The sequence below is a fragment of the Manis javanica genome, chromosome 3 (assembly GCF_040802235.1).
Source record: "Manis javanica isolate MJ-LG chromosome 3, MJ_LKY, whole genome shotgun sequence".
Taxonomy (NCBI): Eukaryota; Metazoa; Chordata; class Mammalia; order Pholidota; family Manidae; genus Manis; species Manis javanica.
This window is the reverse complement of record NC_133158.1, coordinates 39,843,183-39,856,181: the sequence shown is the minus strand read 5'-3', so window position 1 is coordinate 39,856,181 and position 12,999 is coordinate 39,843,183. Positions and strand designations below refer to the sequence as shown.

Here is a 12,999-nt window from a genome sequence, read left to right as displayed (position 1 = left end):
GCCCTGATGTGGGCTGTCCCCTGCCCCTGGTGCAGTGCTCTAAGGAGGAGCGCATGCTGCAGGGCCCCTGCTGCAGGAACACAGCCGCAGGCTGCTCAGACCTTCCCTGACACAGGAACCGTGGGGAGCCTCTGTGCGGGCCGGTGGGCGGGTCTGGGGCCCTCATGGCCCCTGGGGGCTCCCTCCCTGCTCTGTGTGGCCCCTGCCCCCACATTCACTGAGTCTGGGCTGTGGGCCTGGCCAGCCATGGCTCGGGGTCCCTGGGGACATTGCCCGGGTCAGCAGGCATGCAGCCGCAGGGGCCCTGGTGTCTGGCTTGGGCTGCCTTCAACCCCCCAGAGAGCGGGGGGCCCCTGGACAGGCTGCAGGGATGATGGTCCCCAGGAGGTTCAGACAGCACCATCCCCCACACGCACAGCATCAGCACCTGAACACGCTTGTGCCCACACACTCGAGGCCCTGTGGGTTTTCAGAGCACAGCAAGCCTCGTCCCCAGGAGTGTGTACGTCACTGGCCCTGTGGCTGTGACCCTCACCCAGGACACGGCCCACACTACCCTGTGCTCGAATGCAGGTGGCTCCTTCCCTTCTGGCAGCACTGACCAGTCAGCAGGCACCATTCCCACCTTGGGAAGGAGCCGGGCCTTGCCAGCGTCACACAGGGTCTGTCCTGGGCACTCAGCACGGACAGTGGACACTCGTCTGTCCCTGGCACGCAGGAAGGCCTCCAGGCGGGGGGCGTTCAGTGACTTGCTGGGACTGAGGGGTGGGCCACAGGAACCCCATTCTCACGGGCTGTTAAGGAGAAAACAACTTTGGAGAGTCCTGACTCTTTACCCTTGGAGAGGAAGTCCGTGATGTTTTCTTCTTATCCTTGAACTCAGATCTGTCTGCCCCTGGTGGACTTGCCAAGTGTGCATTCATGGGGTAGCCGCAGCTGCTGGATAACAGAGCCACTTCCCCCCTCACCTTGCAGGGCACACCCCTGAGACTCAACCTCCCCGAGGCTCCCCCGGTCACTTCTCCACCCTTGGCCGGAGGCGGCAATGTGGAAGATTCCAGAACCGAAGAAACTGAAGAAGCCACAGTGTCCTCATTAGGAGGTAGAGCCCTTCTCTGGGCATGGTGTGCGTGTTGGTGTGGGGTGCCCAAGGCGGGCCGGGGCAGTGGTCCCTGCCTGCAGGGTCAACAGCTAGAATGAGCCGCCCAGGAGAAGTTGGGGCACAGCTGCCCCTCCCCACGCTTCCCTCCCATTTCTTGTTTTGGGTGGGGAACTCGGCACCGTCCTGAGGGTGCTGCAGAGGGGTGCCCCTTCCCAGCCTGGGGCAGCAGGCTCTCTAGGAGGACACGAGGGGTGCTTTGAGGGGGGGTGGCCTTGGAGCCAGGTGGGTCAGCATTTGGAGGCGGGACTCCCCTGGTGGCCGTGGCGGTCTGCTGGCCCCGTGAGTGCCACATGCGACCTGCTAGAGGCAGGGCCTTTGTGTGTCAGTGCCTGTTGCTGCATGATGAAAGCCACAGACCTGGCTGCTGTCAGGAGTGCCACCTCATCTCGGGGCTCTGTGGGTGCAGCTGCTCGTGGCACCCGAGGGCTGCATCCCCTCCCAGAGGCCCTAGCGGGCATCAGGGTCCTTCTCCCTCGGGCTGCTGGCAGGATTTAGTTCCCTGCAGCTGTAGAACAGAGGTTCTAGCATCATTACTGCTGTGAGCCAGGGGTCATTCTCAGATTCTATGGCCACTGTGTCCCCCACGTGGCCCTTACAGGGGACAGTACTTCCCCAAGTGCTTGGACCACCCTCTGCTTATCCATCCACCTGCTGATGGGCATGCGAGAGGTTTCAGTTTGGGGCTGTTCCAAATAGGACTGCCCTGGGGATTCTAAGCCAGGCCTCTGTGTGGACACGCACTTCCACTTCTCAGGGAAATGCCCTGAGTGGGACACTCGGATGGCAGGGCAGGGCTGAGGACTGAGAAGCCGCCTGCTGCTTCCCGAGCGGCTGCACCACTTGGCGTTCCCATGGGGGTCTGGGCTCCTCGCGCCCTCTGGTGCCTGCTGGGGACCCAGTCCACATCCTCGCGCCCACCCTGACGGGTGTGAGGTGGCCTCTCATCGAGGGCTTCACTCGGCCTCCTGGGGACGGATGATGTCGGGCATCCTCCTGGTGCTCACGTGCATTTGTGTGTGGGTTCTCCTAAGGGACCCGTCGAATCCTGCACCTGTCGGCTCACGGGCTGCTTGCTTCCGGAGCTGCGGGAGTGCTTTCCGCCCTGGGTGCGGCTCCTTCACCGGCTGTCCATTCTGCAGATGTCTCCTCAGTGTCTGTGCTTCTTGCCGTTGTGTTGGTAGCATTTTCGGAAGTGCGGAAGTTTGAATGAATGTTCGGTGAATGTTTTTTTGTTTTTGTTTTTGTTTTTTGGTGTCATTAATCTACATTTACATGAGCAACATTATGGTTACTAGACTCCGCCCATCATGAAGTTCCCACCACGTACCCCATTACAGTCGCTGTCCATCAGCATGTAGTAAGATGCTGTAGAATCACTACTTGTCTTCTCTGCAGCCCTCCCCATGCCCCCCCACCACATTATACATGCTAATCATCATGCCCCCTTTCTTCTTCCCCGCCCTTATCCCTCCCTTCCCACCCATCCTCCCCAGTCCGTTTCCCTTTGGTAACTGTTAGTCCATTCTCAGGTTCTGTGAGTCTGCTGCTGTTTTGATCCTTCAATTTTTTCTTTGTTCTTATACTCCACAGATGAGTGAAATCACAGTGAATGTTTTTATTGTGATTTAAGTTTGATGAATGAATTCATTGATTCATTCTTTCATGGATGTCACTTTTGGCACCACACTTAAGAAATCCTGCCCCACCCAAGGTCACAAAGGTTTTCCTTTGTGTTCTACAGGTTTTTCAGTCTTAGGTCTGCATTCAGGTCTGTGATGCACTTTGAGTAAGTTTTTGTATATGGTGTTAAGGGATGGATTGGTTCTTCATACGTTTTTGCTTCTAAACGTCTATTCCCAGCACTGTTTATCAAAGGCTGCCCTTCTTCCAGCTGTTGGAAGCCGGCCAGCCCCATGCGTGTGGCTGTCTCTGGGCCCTTCTCTGTCCATCTCTGTGACTCTCTTGGCAGCGGTGCTGTGGCATCTTGACAGTGTAGCTTTGCCGTGAGTCTGGAGACCACGTTGTGTCCTCCAGATTTCTTCTTCCTTTGCAAGATGGCTTTGGTATTCATTGTCCTTGCATTTTCTTAAGAATTTTAAAGTCAGTTTCTACAAAAACAGCCTCCCAGTTTCACAGGCAGGGCACAGGTCTCCCAACCCGTGAACACAGGCAGCCCTCTGCTTTCTCTTCAGTTTCAAATGTTCACTGAAGCTGGGATTTTACATTTTCCCTAAATCACGTACTAGGATTCTGCTCTGGAAGGGGCAGGGCTGCCCTCCAGTGGCCGACTTGTGACTCACAGTGCAGCCCTGGGGGGGGGCCCGGCTGCCAGACTGGGGGCTGCAGGGGCTTCCAGAGTGGATGTAGTGGGGACCTGGTGTCTGGCAGTTCTTCTGGGCATGGCGACAGGCGCCCACAGACCTGTGCCAGCCCGTGAGGTGTGCCTATCCCCAGGTGTGCCTATCCAGCTCCACTGAGTGGCCTCCGCGCCTGTCCAGTGCCCAGCCCACTGCACTGCCGGGGCCCCTCCAACCTCAGCAAGGGGCCAGAGTCCCACGGCTCCCCTCAGGAGCAGGCGCCCACCAGCCCCCAGGGACACTCAGCGTTTCCAGCAGGGGGTCCTATGTTTCCTAAATGACCAGTGGTGCTGACCCTTGGGGGATGGGTTTGGGAAGAGTCTGCCCCTCAAACACCTTGTCAGTCACAGAGAGGGCGGTGCTCACCCTGACCCAGTCGTGGCAGGATGGGGTGGGATAAGCGGCAAACACTTCGGGTGCCTCCTCCCGCTGTGACCCCTGCCCCCTGTGCCACCCTGGTCCCCATGCTTCTCCCCACGCCCTGTGCTCCACTGTCCCCTGTGCCCGCTGACCCCGTGCTTGCTCCCCACCTGTCCAGTCCCCTGTGCCCCTATCCCCCATGCCCCATCCCCCATGCTTGCCCCCCACCCATCCAGTCCTCTGTGCCCCCATCCACCATGCCCCCGTCCCCCATGCCCCCATCCCCCATGCTTGCCCCCCACCCGTCCAGCCCCCTCCCCTCCCCTCCAGAGCTGTGTCCGCCCCCCACCCCCCAGCCCACACCCTGTGTGTTGCTTTGTTCTTTCACAGTCTGTGGGAACCATCCTCAGCTCCAGGCCCCACAACAGTGGGCTGAGGGCTGGTTTGGCCGGATCTGGCCCATGGTCAGGACCCTTGACAGGGTCCCGGAACCCCCAGCCCACCACGCCCCAAAAGAAGCCAGAGGGGACGTCGCTGGCCCGTGGGGACCCTTCACCGGGCCGTGTGCCCATCTCCCTCCACCGCAGGGCTGGGCTTCCCTGTGTGGCCAGCAGGTTGTCAGGCAGCCTCGCTCTCATGGCCTTCAGGGGAGCAGGGCGCTGATGCACACCAGCCCCTGCAGTGGTGCAGTGAGAGGAGGAAGCACCGGGCTGTGCCGGGTGGGCGGCTGGTGCTGGGAGGGGCAGCCGAGAGCAGAGCCTGGGCTCATCTGACGGTGCCTCTGCCTCCCCAGCTCAGACCCTGCGCTCAGATGTGGTCTCCAGGTGGGACGGGAGTGTCCGGAGCCCCGGGAGCAGCCTGGAGCAGGTGCGGCACCCCCAACCCAGACCGCAGGACGAGCTCCCGGCTCAGCCCCTTCCTCTGTGTCCCCTCCCATGCCCAGCACATGAGGGGTGCTGGCGGCCGCGTGCCTGGGGCTCCGCAGCCTATGCCCTCTCCCCATTGTCCCCAGGGAAGCGTGGAGGGGCAGAAAGAGGAGCCAGGTGCTGGGGTCCTGCCCGGCCCAGTTGATCCCCAGGGCCCTGCAGGCGCAGCAGTGTGGAGCCCCGAAGCACAGCCTGTTCCTGGGCCACAGGGCCCCCCTGGGCCCCCCGGGCCGCCAGGGAGGGATGGCAGCCCTGGGAAGGACGGCGAGACCGTGAGTACATGTGCCTGGGGTCCGCCCAGGGTGAGGGGCTGGAGGTGGGGGCTGCTGGGGCAGAGCAGCGGGGTCCTTGGGCTTTGGAGCTCTCAGGACAGCACCTGCTCCGATGGCCGCCTGCTGCCCCTCGGGACAGCTGTAGGGTTTCAGGGAGGCACAGCCGGGGCAGCCCAGAGCCTGCCTCCGTAGACCAGGGCTGGGCCGCCTTCCCCACCACGCGGACAGCCCCCCTCCCATGGGGGCCCAGTGCTGCCGGGGCTTGGAGGGCAGGGGGCCGCTTCCACTGCCGACTTGGGGGGCAGCCCATCCTGTCCCTGATGGCTTCTCTTGCGTGTTCCAGGGCAACCCCGGTGAAGATGGAAAACCCGTAAGTTTGCTTCTCCTCCAGGGCCAGAGAGTCTGTGACACGTGCACAAGACCCTCTGGCCTCTTCACCTGGTGACACTCTTTAAACTCAACACAGCAGACATTTCAAGCTGAAGCCATTTTGAGAATGGAACTCAACTTTCGTGAAGAAAATATATCTAACCATTGATAGAAAAATAGGGGATTTAGCCTGTGTGCATGAAGCCCTGGCTGAATACCGGGAAACAGGCGAAGGGAAGAAATGAAACAGCTTCCAGATTCTTTTAGTGGGGGGAAGACTGCCCGTGGGGGGTCGGGGGGCGTGGCCCCAACAAGGACCATCTTCAGGGCTTACCAAGGGCGCATTTCTGGCCTAAAACACTTAGTCGGGATTTCTAAAAATTACCAAAACGCTACTTCCAAGAAACATGGTAAAATGACACAAGAAGGTTGCAAAAGATTTGGGGAACAACATACCAGAGAAAAGATAACAAGAGATGGGGAAGGATAGCACATGACCGGCCCACGATGGCTGACCAAGACTCAGTGCATCCTTGGGCCAAGGCCGGGTGATGGGGGACACTGTGGCGACCTGTCCTGCCCGTGCAGGGAGACCAGGGCACCTGGGCATGGACGGACTGGCACTCGGTTGTGGGGGCCTGCATGTGCCTTGCAGAGCAGGGGCCTGCATGTGCCCGGAGCTCAGGGGCCTGCAGCCCGATTAGCAGCTTGCTATAAGAGTGTCAGAATTTTAAGTCTGATGAGCCCCCCAGTCTTCTGTTGAGGGCCAGTGAGTGTTCAGGGCACAGAACCCCAGTCATAGGCATGCAGATGGCGACAAGATGCACGTGCACTCTCCCTGACCAGGCTGCCTGGCCTTTGTCTTCCAGGGGGACACTGGGCCACAGGGCTTTCCGGGGACCCCGGGGGATGTGGGCCCCAAAGGCGAGAAGGTGAGTCAGTATCCACCCCCTGACCTGCAGAGGGGGCCAGGCATCCTGGTGTAACTGTGTGTCTTCTGTTCCCAGGGAGACCCTGGCCTTGGGCCAAGAGGACCCCCAGGACCCCAAGGGCCCCCGGGGCCACCAGGACCCTCCTTCAGGCAGGACAAGCTGGTGAGTCCTGGCTCACCTGTGCCAGTGGCTTCTTAAAGCCCCGTTCAGATCGAATCCCAGGCTTTCCCAGCGCGTTGAGCAGGACCAGAGAAATCATCTGCTGCCTGTGGGGGTGGCCGTCCTCAGACCCCTCCCCTTGGGTGGGCGCCCACACCCACGCTCTCTGCTGCTTGTAACCGCAGGTGACACTGGGGCATGGCTGTCCAGCAGGGCTGAGTGGGCGGCCAGGGGGCCGGGTCTGGGCTCCTGGTGACACGCCTCTGGGCTTTTTCCCCTCAGACCTTCATCGACATGGAGGGGTCCGGGTTCGGCAGTGACCTGCAGAGCCTCCGAGTGAGTGTCCCTCTGCCCAGGTGGCCGCTGCCCTGCCCCCTCCGTGCACATGTGGACCCCGTGGGGTGGCTGTAATGCCTGATCCGGGTGGGTGCTGTCCCCACGGGGTGCCGCACCCAGTGGCCATTCTGTTTTTCCATGTCCAGGGCCCAAGAGGCTTCCCCGGTCCCCCAGGGCCCCCTGGCGTCCCAGGCCTGCCTGGAGAGCCAGGCCGCTTTGGGATGAACAGCTCTGACATCCCGGGACCCGCAGGCCTTCCTGGCGTGCCCGGGCGGGATGGGCCCCCCGGGCACCCTGGTCCCCAGGTGAGTCCTGCACCCCGCCCCTCACCTGCCCTAGCCCCCATTTGGTGTTGGCGGGACCAGAGGGTTCTCCCATCTGGACACAGGCGGCCCCCAGCCTCTGTACCCCGCAGGCTCTAGGCACCCCTGGGGTGGGGAGGGGCCAGAGGTGCTGGCCCTGGGTGACTGCACGCACGCTGCTCCCCTCTCCAGGCCTCAGTGGGCCAGCAGACCTCACAGAGGCCGTCTGCAGAGGGGTTCCATGGGTCCAGGGGCGGGTGAGTCACCACTCCGGGACCTCAGGGCCTGCCATCCCCTGCTCCCAGCACTGCAGACACGGTGGCCTGGTAGGTGCCCACACATGTTGCTATCGTAACCAGGCCACACGATGACACGCTCTGAGTGAACAGTTTGGCACGCCTGTGCAGCTCCCCTACTGAGGGGCGTGCTACTCCCCTTAGGGGCGGCCACAGCCAGCCACCAGCCCCACCACCGGGGAGTGACAGACCCTCACTGCGGGTCTGGTGGCCCTACATATCGTCCTAGTTTGGTCATCAACCAAAACAGTAAAGAAGAGAAATGAAGGGCCCGGCAGAGCTGCCTGCCCCTCATGTCGCTGTGGGCGGGGTCTCCTGTGAGCCCCGCCCAGGGCGTGTCCTAAGGAAGTCTGCACGCCAGGACTGTCCACCCACCTTAAGTCTTTTCAGCAATGAGCTGCAGTCTGAGCCACACTCTGCTTTTTGGTTCCCAGGGACCCCCTGGTCCTCCAGGAAGAGACGGGGAACCAGGAAAGACCGGCCAGAAAGGCAGCCTCGTAAGTCACCTCCTGGCGTCCAGGTGGGCCTGACCCAGTGCCACATGGCGTGGCCAGAGGGTGATGAGCCGTGGGTGTGGGGCCCACGGCCCAGCGGCCTCCATGGAGGGACAGTGCACAGGGTGGCAACGCAGAGGCAGAACGCAGCTGCCACCTGCCATTGTCCTCAGGGTCCCACAGCCCTGGGGCTTCAGGCTTCGCAACTTTGCTGAGAATTGCATAAAAAGTCTGGATCTCATTGTCACATTAGTGCTTCTTGGTGATGTAGAGTAGCTAAGGTGTTTGAAGGGTACTGACACTTCACTTGATCCGGAAACCTTATTTCAAGCTTCATTCCGGGCTACATCCGAGAGCTTCCAAGGCCACCCAGACCTCTGACCTGGGTCCATGGTTTTCCGGTGAATGAACCAGGGAGGTGTCAACAGGCAGCCCTTTGGAGGCAGTAGCTTCCACGTGACACTTCCAGGGAGAACCTGGCAGTTTGGGGCTGAGCAGAGGCTGTGCATCTTACCTGTTCCCACTCTGGGAACAGCCAACCTGGGAGGCTGACCTCCGGGGAGGCGCTGGCCTTCGGCAGCCAGGCCAACCTTGGCCCACACAGCCAGGCCTCCCAAGCCCCGGCCCCCAGCAGGACGTGGCGGGAATTCACACAGGTGTGCCGGGGCCAGGTGGAGGCACTTGGGTTTCGGGCACATGTCTTACGGGGGCAACGCCCAGACATCCCCACTCCTGAGACCAGGGAGAGAAAAATCAGGGATGACTAAATCTGCACAAATGGCAGCATAGTGGCCTCGTGGGTTGGGATAAAATGAGACTGTTTATCTTGCTGCCCGCACATTGGTTGGTCATACAGCAATTACTCTCTCCTTCCCACAGGGTGAAGCGGGTGCCCCAGGACCTAAGGTACAGACAGACCTGGTGCTGCCCCTCTTCCAGACTGCCCTGGGGGTGCCCCGAGGGAGTGGGGTGGGGCAGATGCCAGTGACAAGCCCTCCTTGGCAGATTGTGGGGTCGGGCCAGGCGTCCCCTGGCGGCAGGTGGCACGTTGTCCCACAGAGTTCTGGTCTGCAGGGTGGCTGGGACACAGCAGCCTGTTTGCAAACAAGCATCTGGAGGAAGCCATCGTAAAGCATGCTGCGTGCATGAGCCCACACGGCAGGGCAGGTCCCCCGCGCCTCCCACTGTGGGGGTGGTCCCTCACCCCCCTCCATGGGCTGGACCGGGCCACCACCCAGGGAAGCTGCCAGAGGGTGGTGCAGCCACGGGCAGGGCCACCAGGAAAGCCCCAGGGGGAAAGAGAAGAAGAGGGTGGTAATGGGTCAGGGTGGCGGTTTAGGGGCCCAGAGGGGCCTGAAGAGGAGACAGGGTTCAAAGGAGAGGCAGATACATGTAAGCTACATGCACTTGCGCACACACATGAACATGTGGGGCCTGAGATGAGGGGAGGCTGCAGCCCCAGGAAAGGCGGGGGTCAGGGGACAGTCAGACCCACAGTGACAGTACGGGCTCTCCAGCCCCACACTGGTGTCAGATACGTGTGTGGGAAGATGACCTAGGCTTTAACAGAAGCTGAATGACTTACCCGAGAACATGTCCAGAAGCCTCTAGCCCCAGTGCTCCCAGGCAGGAACCTGGGAGCTGATGACACGAGACGGAGGCCGCAGACAGCAAAAGCACAGCCAGAGCCTCCTGCAGGCCCAGCTGTGGAGGGGGCTTGACTTGCCCATGGGGCTGCGCTGGCCCTGGGGCCCAAGTAGGGTTGGGGTCGGGAGGCCCTGGGGCCCAGCACAGAGGGGGTCAGGAGACTCCAGGATCCAGCAGAGAGGAGGTTGGGGGTCCCCAGGGCCTGGAGGAGGGGCTAACATCCATGTTGGCCTGGCCTTTTACTGTCAAGCCGGCCTTGAGGCTGAAGCAAGGCAGTGGGCAGCCCTGGGGTCTTGGCGTGTCCCTCACAGCCTGGGAGAAAACAGGTCACCTCTGTTCACAGATGAGACCGAGGCTCAGGCAGTCAGGTGACCTTGGGGCTCGGGGGTGCTGGGCACAGCAGCAGGTGCACCTGGCCTCAGAGCTGACGCTGCACGGAGCCCAGCCCTCTGCCGAGGGCCTCCCTGCCACGTCCCTGCTCACAAGCACCAGGCTCTCACCTGGCCCTTGAGGCCCAAGGGCTGTCGCAGATGCCTCCTCCAGGCCCTGCGTCCCAACTCCTCTAAGCACCCCCTAGGGGCGCACCTGCCCCTTGCTAGCCACAGGCCCCCTGCCCTGGTCCTGCACTAGGACCTCCGCCCCGTGTGAGCAGCTTGACCCCCAAGCTCACGCCCACCACCTGGGAGGGAGCAGGCCTCGTGTGTAAGTGGGTGAGCTTGTGACTTCAGAACTGAGCTGCTGTTGGGCCTGCATGCTTTGTGGAGTGCCACTTACCTCTTCGGCTTCCAGATTTGTGACAATGTGGAAGCTCAGGTGTCCCAGGAGGCAGTGGCTTGGTTAGCTGACACCCAGGGGCAAGGGTGATGATGCCTCTCTCCCCCCTGTGCAGGGAAGCAAGGGAGATCCCGGACCCATTGGCACTCCTGGGGAGAATGGCTTGGCAGGAGCCTCTGGACCAGCTGGACCACCAGGGCCCCCAGGACCCCCTGGGCCCCCCGGGCTCCCTGGACCAGGACTCGCTGCAGGATTTGTGAGTACCGGTGGCTCCTGGCCCCCAGAACACCTCCCCCAGCCCCGTGGCAGGGCCCCATTCTGAGCCGTGAGCATCCATGAGGCTCTGCAGGGTGGCTTGTTGTCCTCAGCACCCCGAACGAGGGATGTCTACAGCCGTCCCTGACTCCTGACTGCATGCCTCCCAGACGGTGCCCCAGGGTAGAGCCACGGGCAGCCGGAGCTGCCGCTCAGGGCCCATGTCCCGTGCGTGATGCTGAAAGGCTGCTGGAGGGGAGCAAAAGCATAAACTGAATACAGCCCAGCCCCGGCACTCAGACAGACCACCCGGCCCACAGGGGCTGGACGAGGCGCCCACCGGCAGGGTCCCTGGGACCTGGCAGAGGCTTCTTATCTGAGGACAAAGGACCTGGTTTCCAGGCAACCCCAGCCCTTGGCACAGCCTGCTCGGCCATGGTGTCTCCACCTCGGGCCATTGGCAGCCTTGGGGAGGGGTCTCCTCCTGTAAGAAGTGGTGCAGACCCACATGTCCCTTTGTGTCCTCCTGCAGGATGACATGGAAGGCTCCGGGGGACCCTTCTGGCCGACAGTGCGAGGCACCGAGGGGCCGCAGGTAAGCCCGAGCCAGCTGGCTTGGTGCTCGGGGGCATCCCTGGTTCAGCCCCAAGTGGGGACAGGAAGGACTGTGAGATTTCAGGGCACTGTGCCCCCTTGGGGCCACGGGAAGAGAACCATTTTCCAATGGGAAAGTGACACGGGTCAGGATACAGGAACAGGAGCTTCTGGGAAATACCAGGCACTGAGTTCTTTTTATGGCTGTGATTTTGGGAAGTAAATTTTTGTCCTGAGTAGAACTTGAATTAATAAAAATGGGTCATTCCTATGAAATCCTGCTCTGTTCAGCCAATAAGGGGTGCACTGGGCAGGATCAGGTTCAGCCACAGTGACTGACAAACCCAAATAGCCAAGCTCAGACAAGACGCCTGTGAGGCTTGCCCCTGGGCAGCTGCCCAGGGGGTGCAGAGAAGGGGCTCCATCCCCTCAGAGCCCAGGCCCCGTGGCAGCCCCTGTGGGAGGTGCTGGGGGCAGCCTTCAGCCAGGGCACTGGGCCCAGAGCGTCCACCTGGCCAGAGGTTAGCTTCCCACTCCGAGCTTTGAGAATGAGGCGGCCCTGGGGCAGAGAGCAAGCCACAGTGAGCCCCAGCCCTTTTCTTAACTGGCCTTTGCTTTTTTCATTGAAAAGTCCCACTTTTTGGCATAGCTGTTAACTGCTATGTAACAGGTGACGGTCATCACGGCTGTGACCAGGAAGGTGGGAGGCCTCCATGGGCGGCGGCAGTGAGGTCACGGGCATGGCCCTCTTTAGGACAGCCTTCCATCTGTTCACATCACTTGCATTTAGTTTAATAAAATGCAACCTCCCTGTGTTCCGGCCACCACCCAGCTGAGTGTGCCAGGTGGGGCGGCCTCTGCACTCCCACTTGGCGGGTTTGTAACGTCTGTGGGATGCAGGTGGTGCCCAGGATAGACCCCCTCGGGGGCTCCAGTGGGAGAAGGCACCCCCGACCTGGAGCTACTCCACCTCATGCCCTCTTTCTGCTCTGCCCACAGGGACCACCCGGCCCTCCTGGAGACAAGGTCAGTGGGTGCCATCAGCCCTGCTGCCCCCCCAGCCAGGAGTTCCCACCACAGCAACAGCAGGCGCTCCTGGGGGACATTTGCAAGCCGCAGGGCATCTTGGGGGGTGGGGCAATCCCCCAGCTGGCTGCTCACTGGTGCCCCAGATGCCTCACTTCGCATAACTGATGGGCATTTGCTGGCCTGGGGGCAGAGGGGAGCCAGGGGGCAGAGCTGGCTCCCCAGGCCCCCAAGCACCCCATGCTCCCCCACGTGGCATGGTCAGGGGTGTTCAGGGTCACCCATGCTATGGCACCACTTCCCTGTAGAATGTTTTACTTTGAGTTGCAAACCTTTGGGGCATTTGAAGAGGTTGAGTTTGGGGCACGCTAGCTTTCTGGAGCTGCTAAAAGTGGTTCAGTAGAAGCCTTACAGTGAACGAGTGGCATGGACCCAGGACAGCCCGGTCGGGTACCGTGAACAAGGCCACCCCACCAGGACCCTCAGCTCTGAGCGCCAGCTGAGGAGTTACCCACAGCTCCGGGTCGGGGGTGGGTGCTGCTTTGGGCAGCTGACTCAGAGCAGCGTCGTCCTCTCTAGAGGGATCCTGGAGTGGCCGGGCCACCAGGGGCCAAGGTCGGAGCCTCTTCTTGGGTTCAGGGAACAATGGTCACTGGCCAGCAGGGGCCGGAGAGGATGTCAGGCCTCGGGTGGGATGTCCCCCGCAGGACACATGGTGTATCCCTCGGAGCGTCAGTG

The 12,999-nt window shown here is 61.4% G+C and overlaps 1 protein-coding gene across 8 annotated transcripts in view; it reads left to right on the top strand.

Moving 5' to 3' along the window:
* Window positions 1–12,999, top strand: part of COL18A1 (collagen type XVIII alpha 1 chain) — an 89,178-nt gene that overhangs the window by 62,645 nt on the left and 13,534 nt on the right. For all 8 annotated transcript variants that reach the window (XM_037004976.2, XM_073231224.1, XM_037004970.2 and 5 more), the window contains 13 exons: window positions 976–1,102; window positions 4,673–4,746; window positions 4,892–5,077; window positions 5,421–5,447; window positions 6,316–6,378; window positions 6,454–6,540; window positions 6,820–6,873; window positions 7,020–7,178; window positions 7,906–7,968; window positions 8,845–8,871; window positions 10,502–10,642; window positions 11,174–11,236; window positions 12,235–12,261. In XM_037004976.2, the coding sequence (XP_036860871.2) occupies window positions 976–1,102; window positions 4,673–4,746; window positions 4,892–5,077; window positions 5,421–5,447; window positions 6,316–6,378; window positions 6,454–6,540; window positions 6,820–6,873; window positions 7,020–7,178; window positions 7,906–7,968; window positions 8,845–8,871; window positions 10,502–10,642; window positions 11,174–11,236; window positions 12,235–12,261 (1,098 nt within the window). The remainder of the gene's footprint in view (window positions 1–975; window positions 1,103–4,672; window positions 4,747–4,891; window positions 5,078–5,420; window positions 5,448–6,315; window positions 6,379–6,453; window positions 6,541–6,819; window positions 6,874–7,019; window positions 7,179–7,905; window positions 7,969–8,844; window positions 8,872–10,501; window positions 10,643–11,173; window positions 11,237–12,234; window positions 12,262–12,999) is intronic.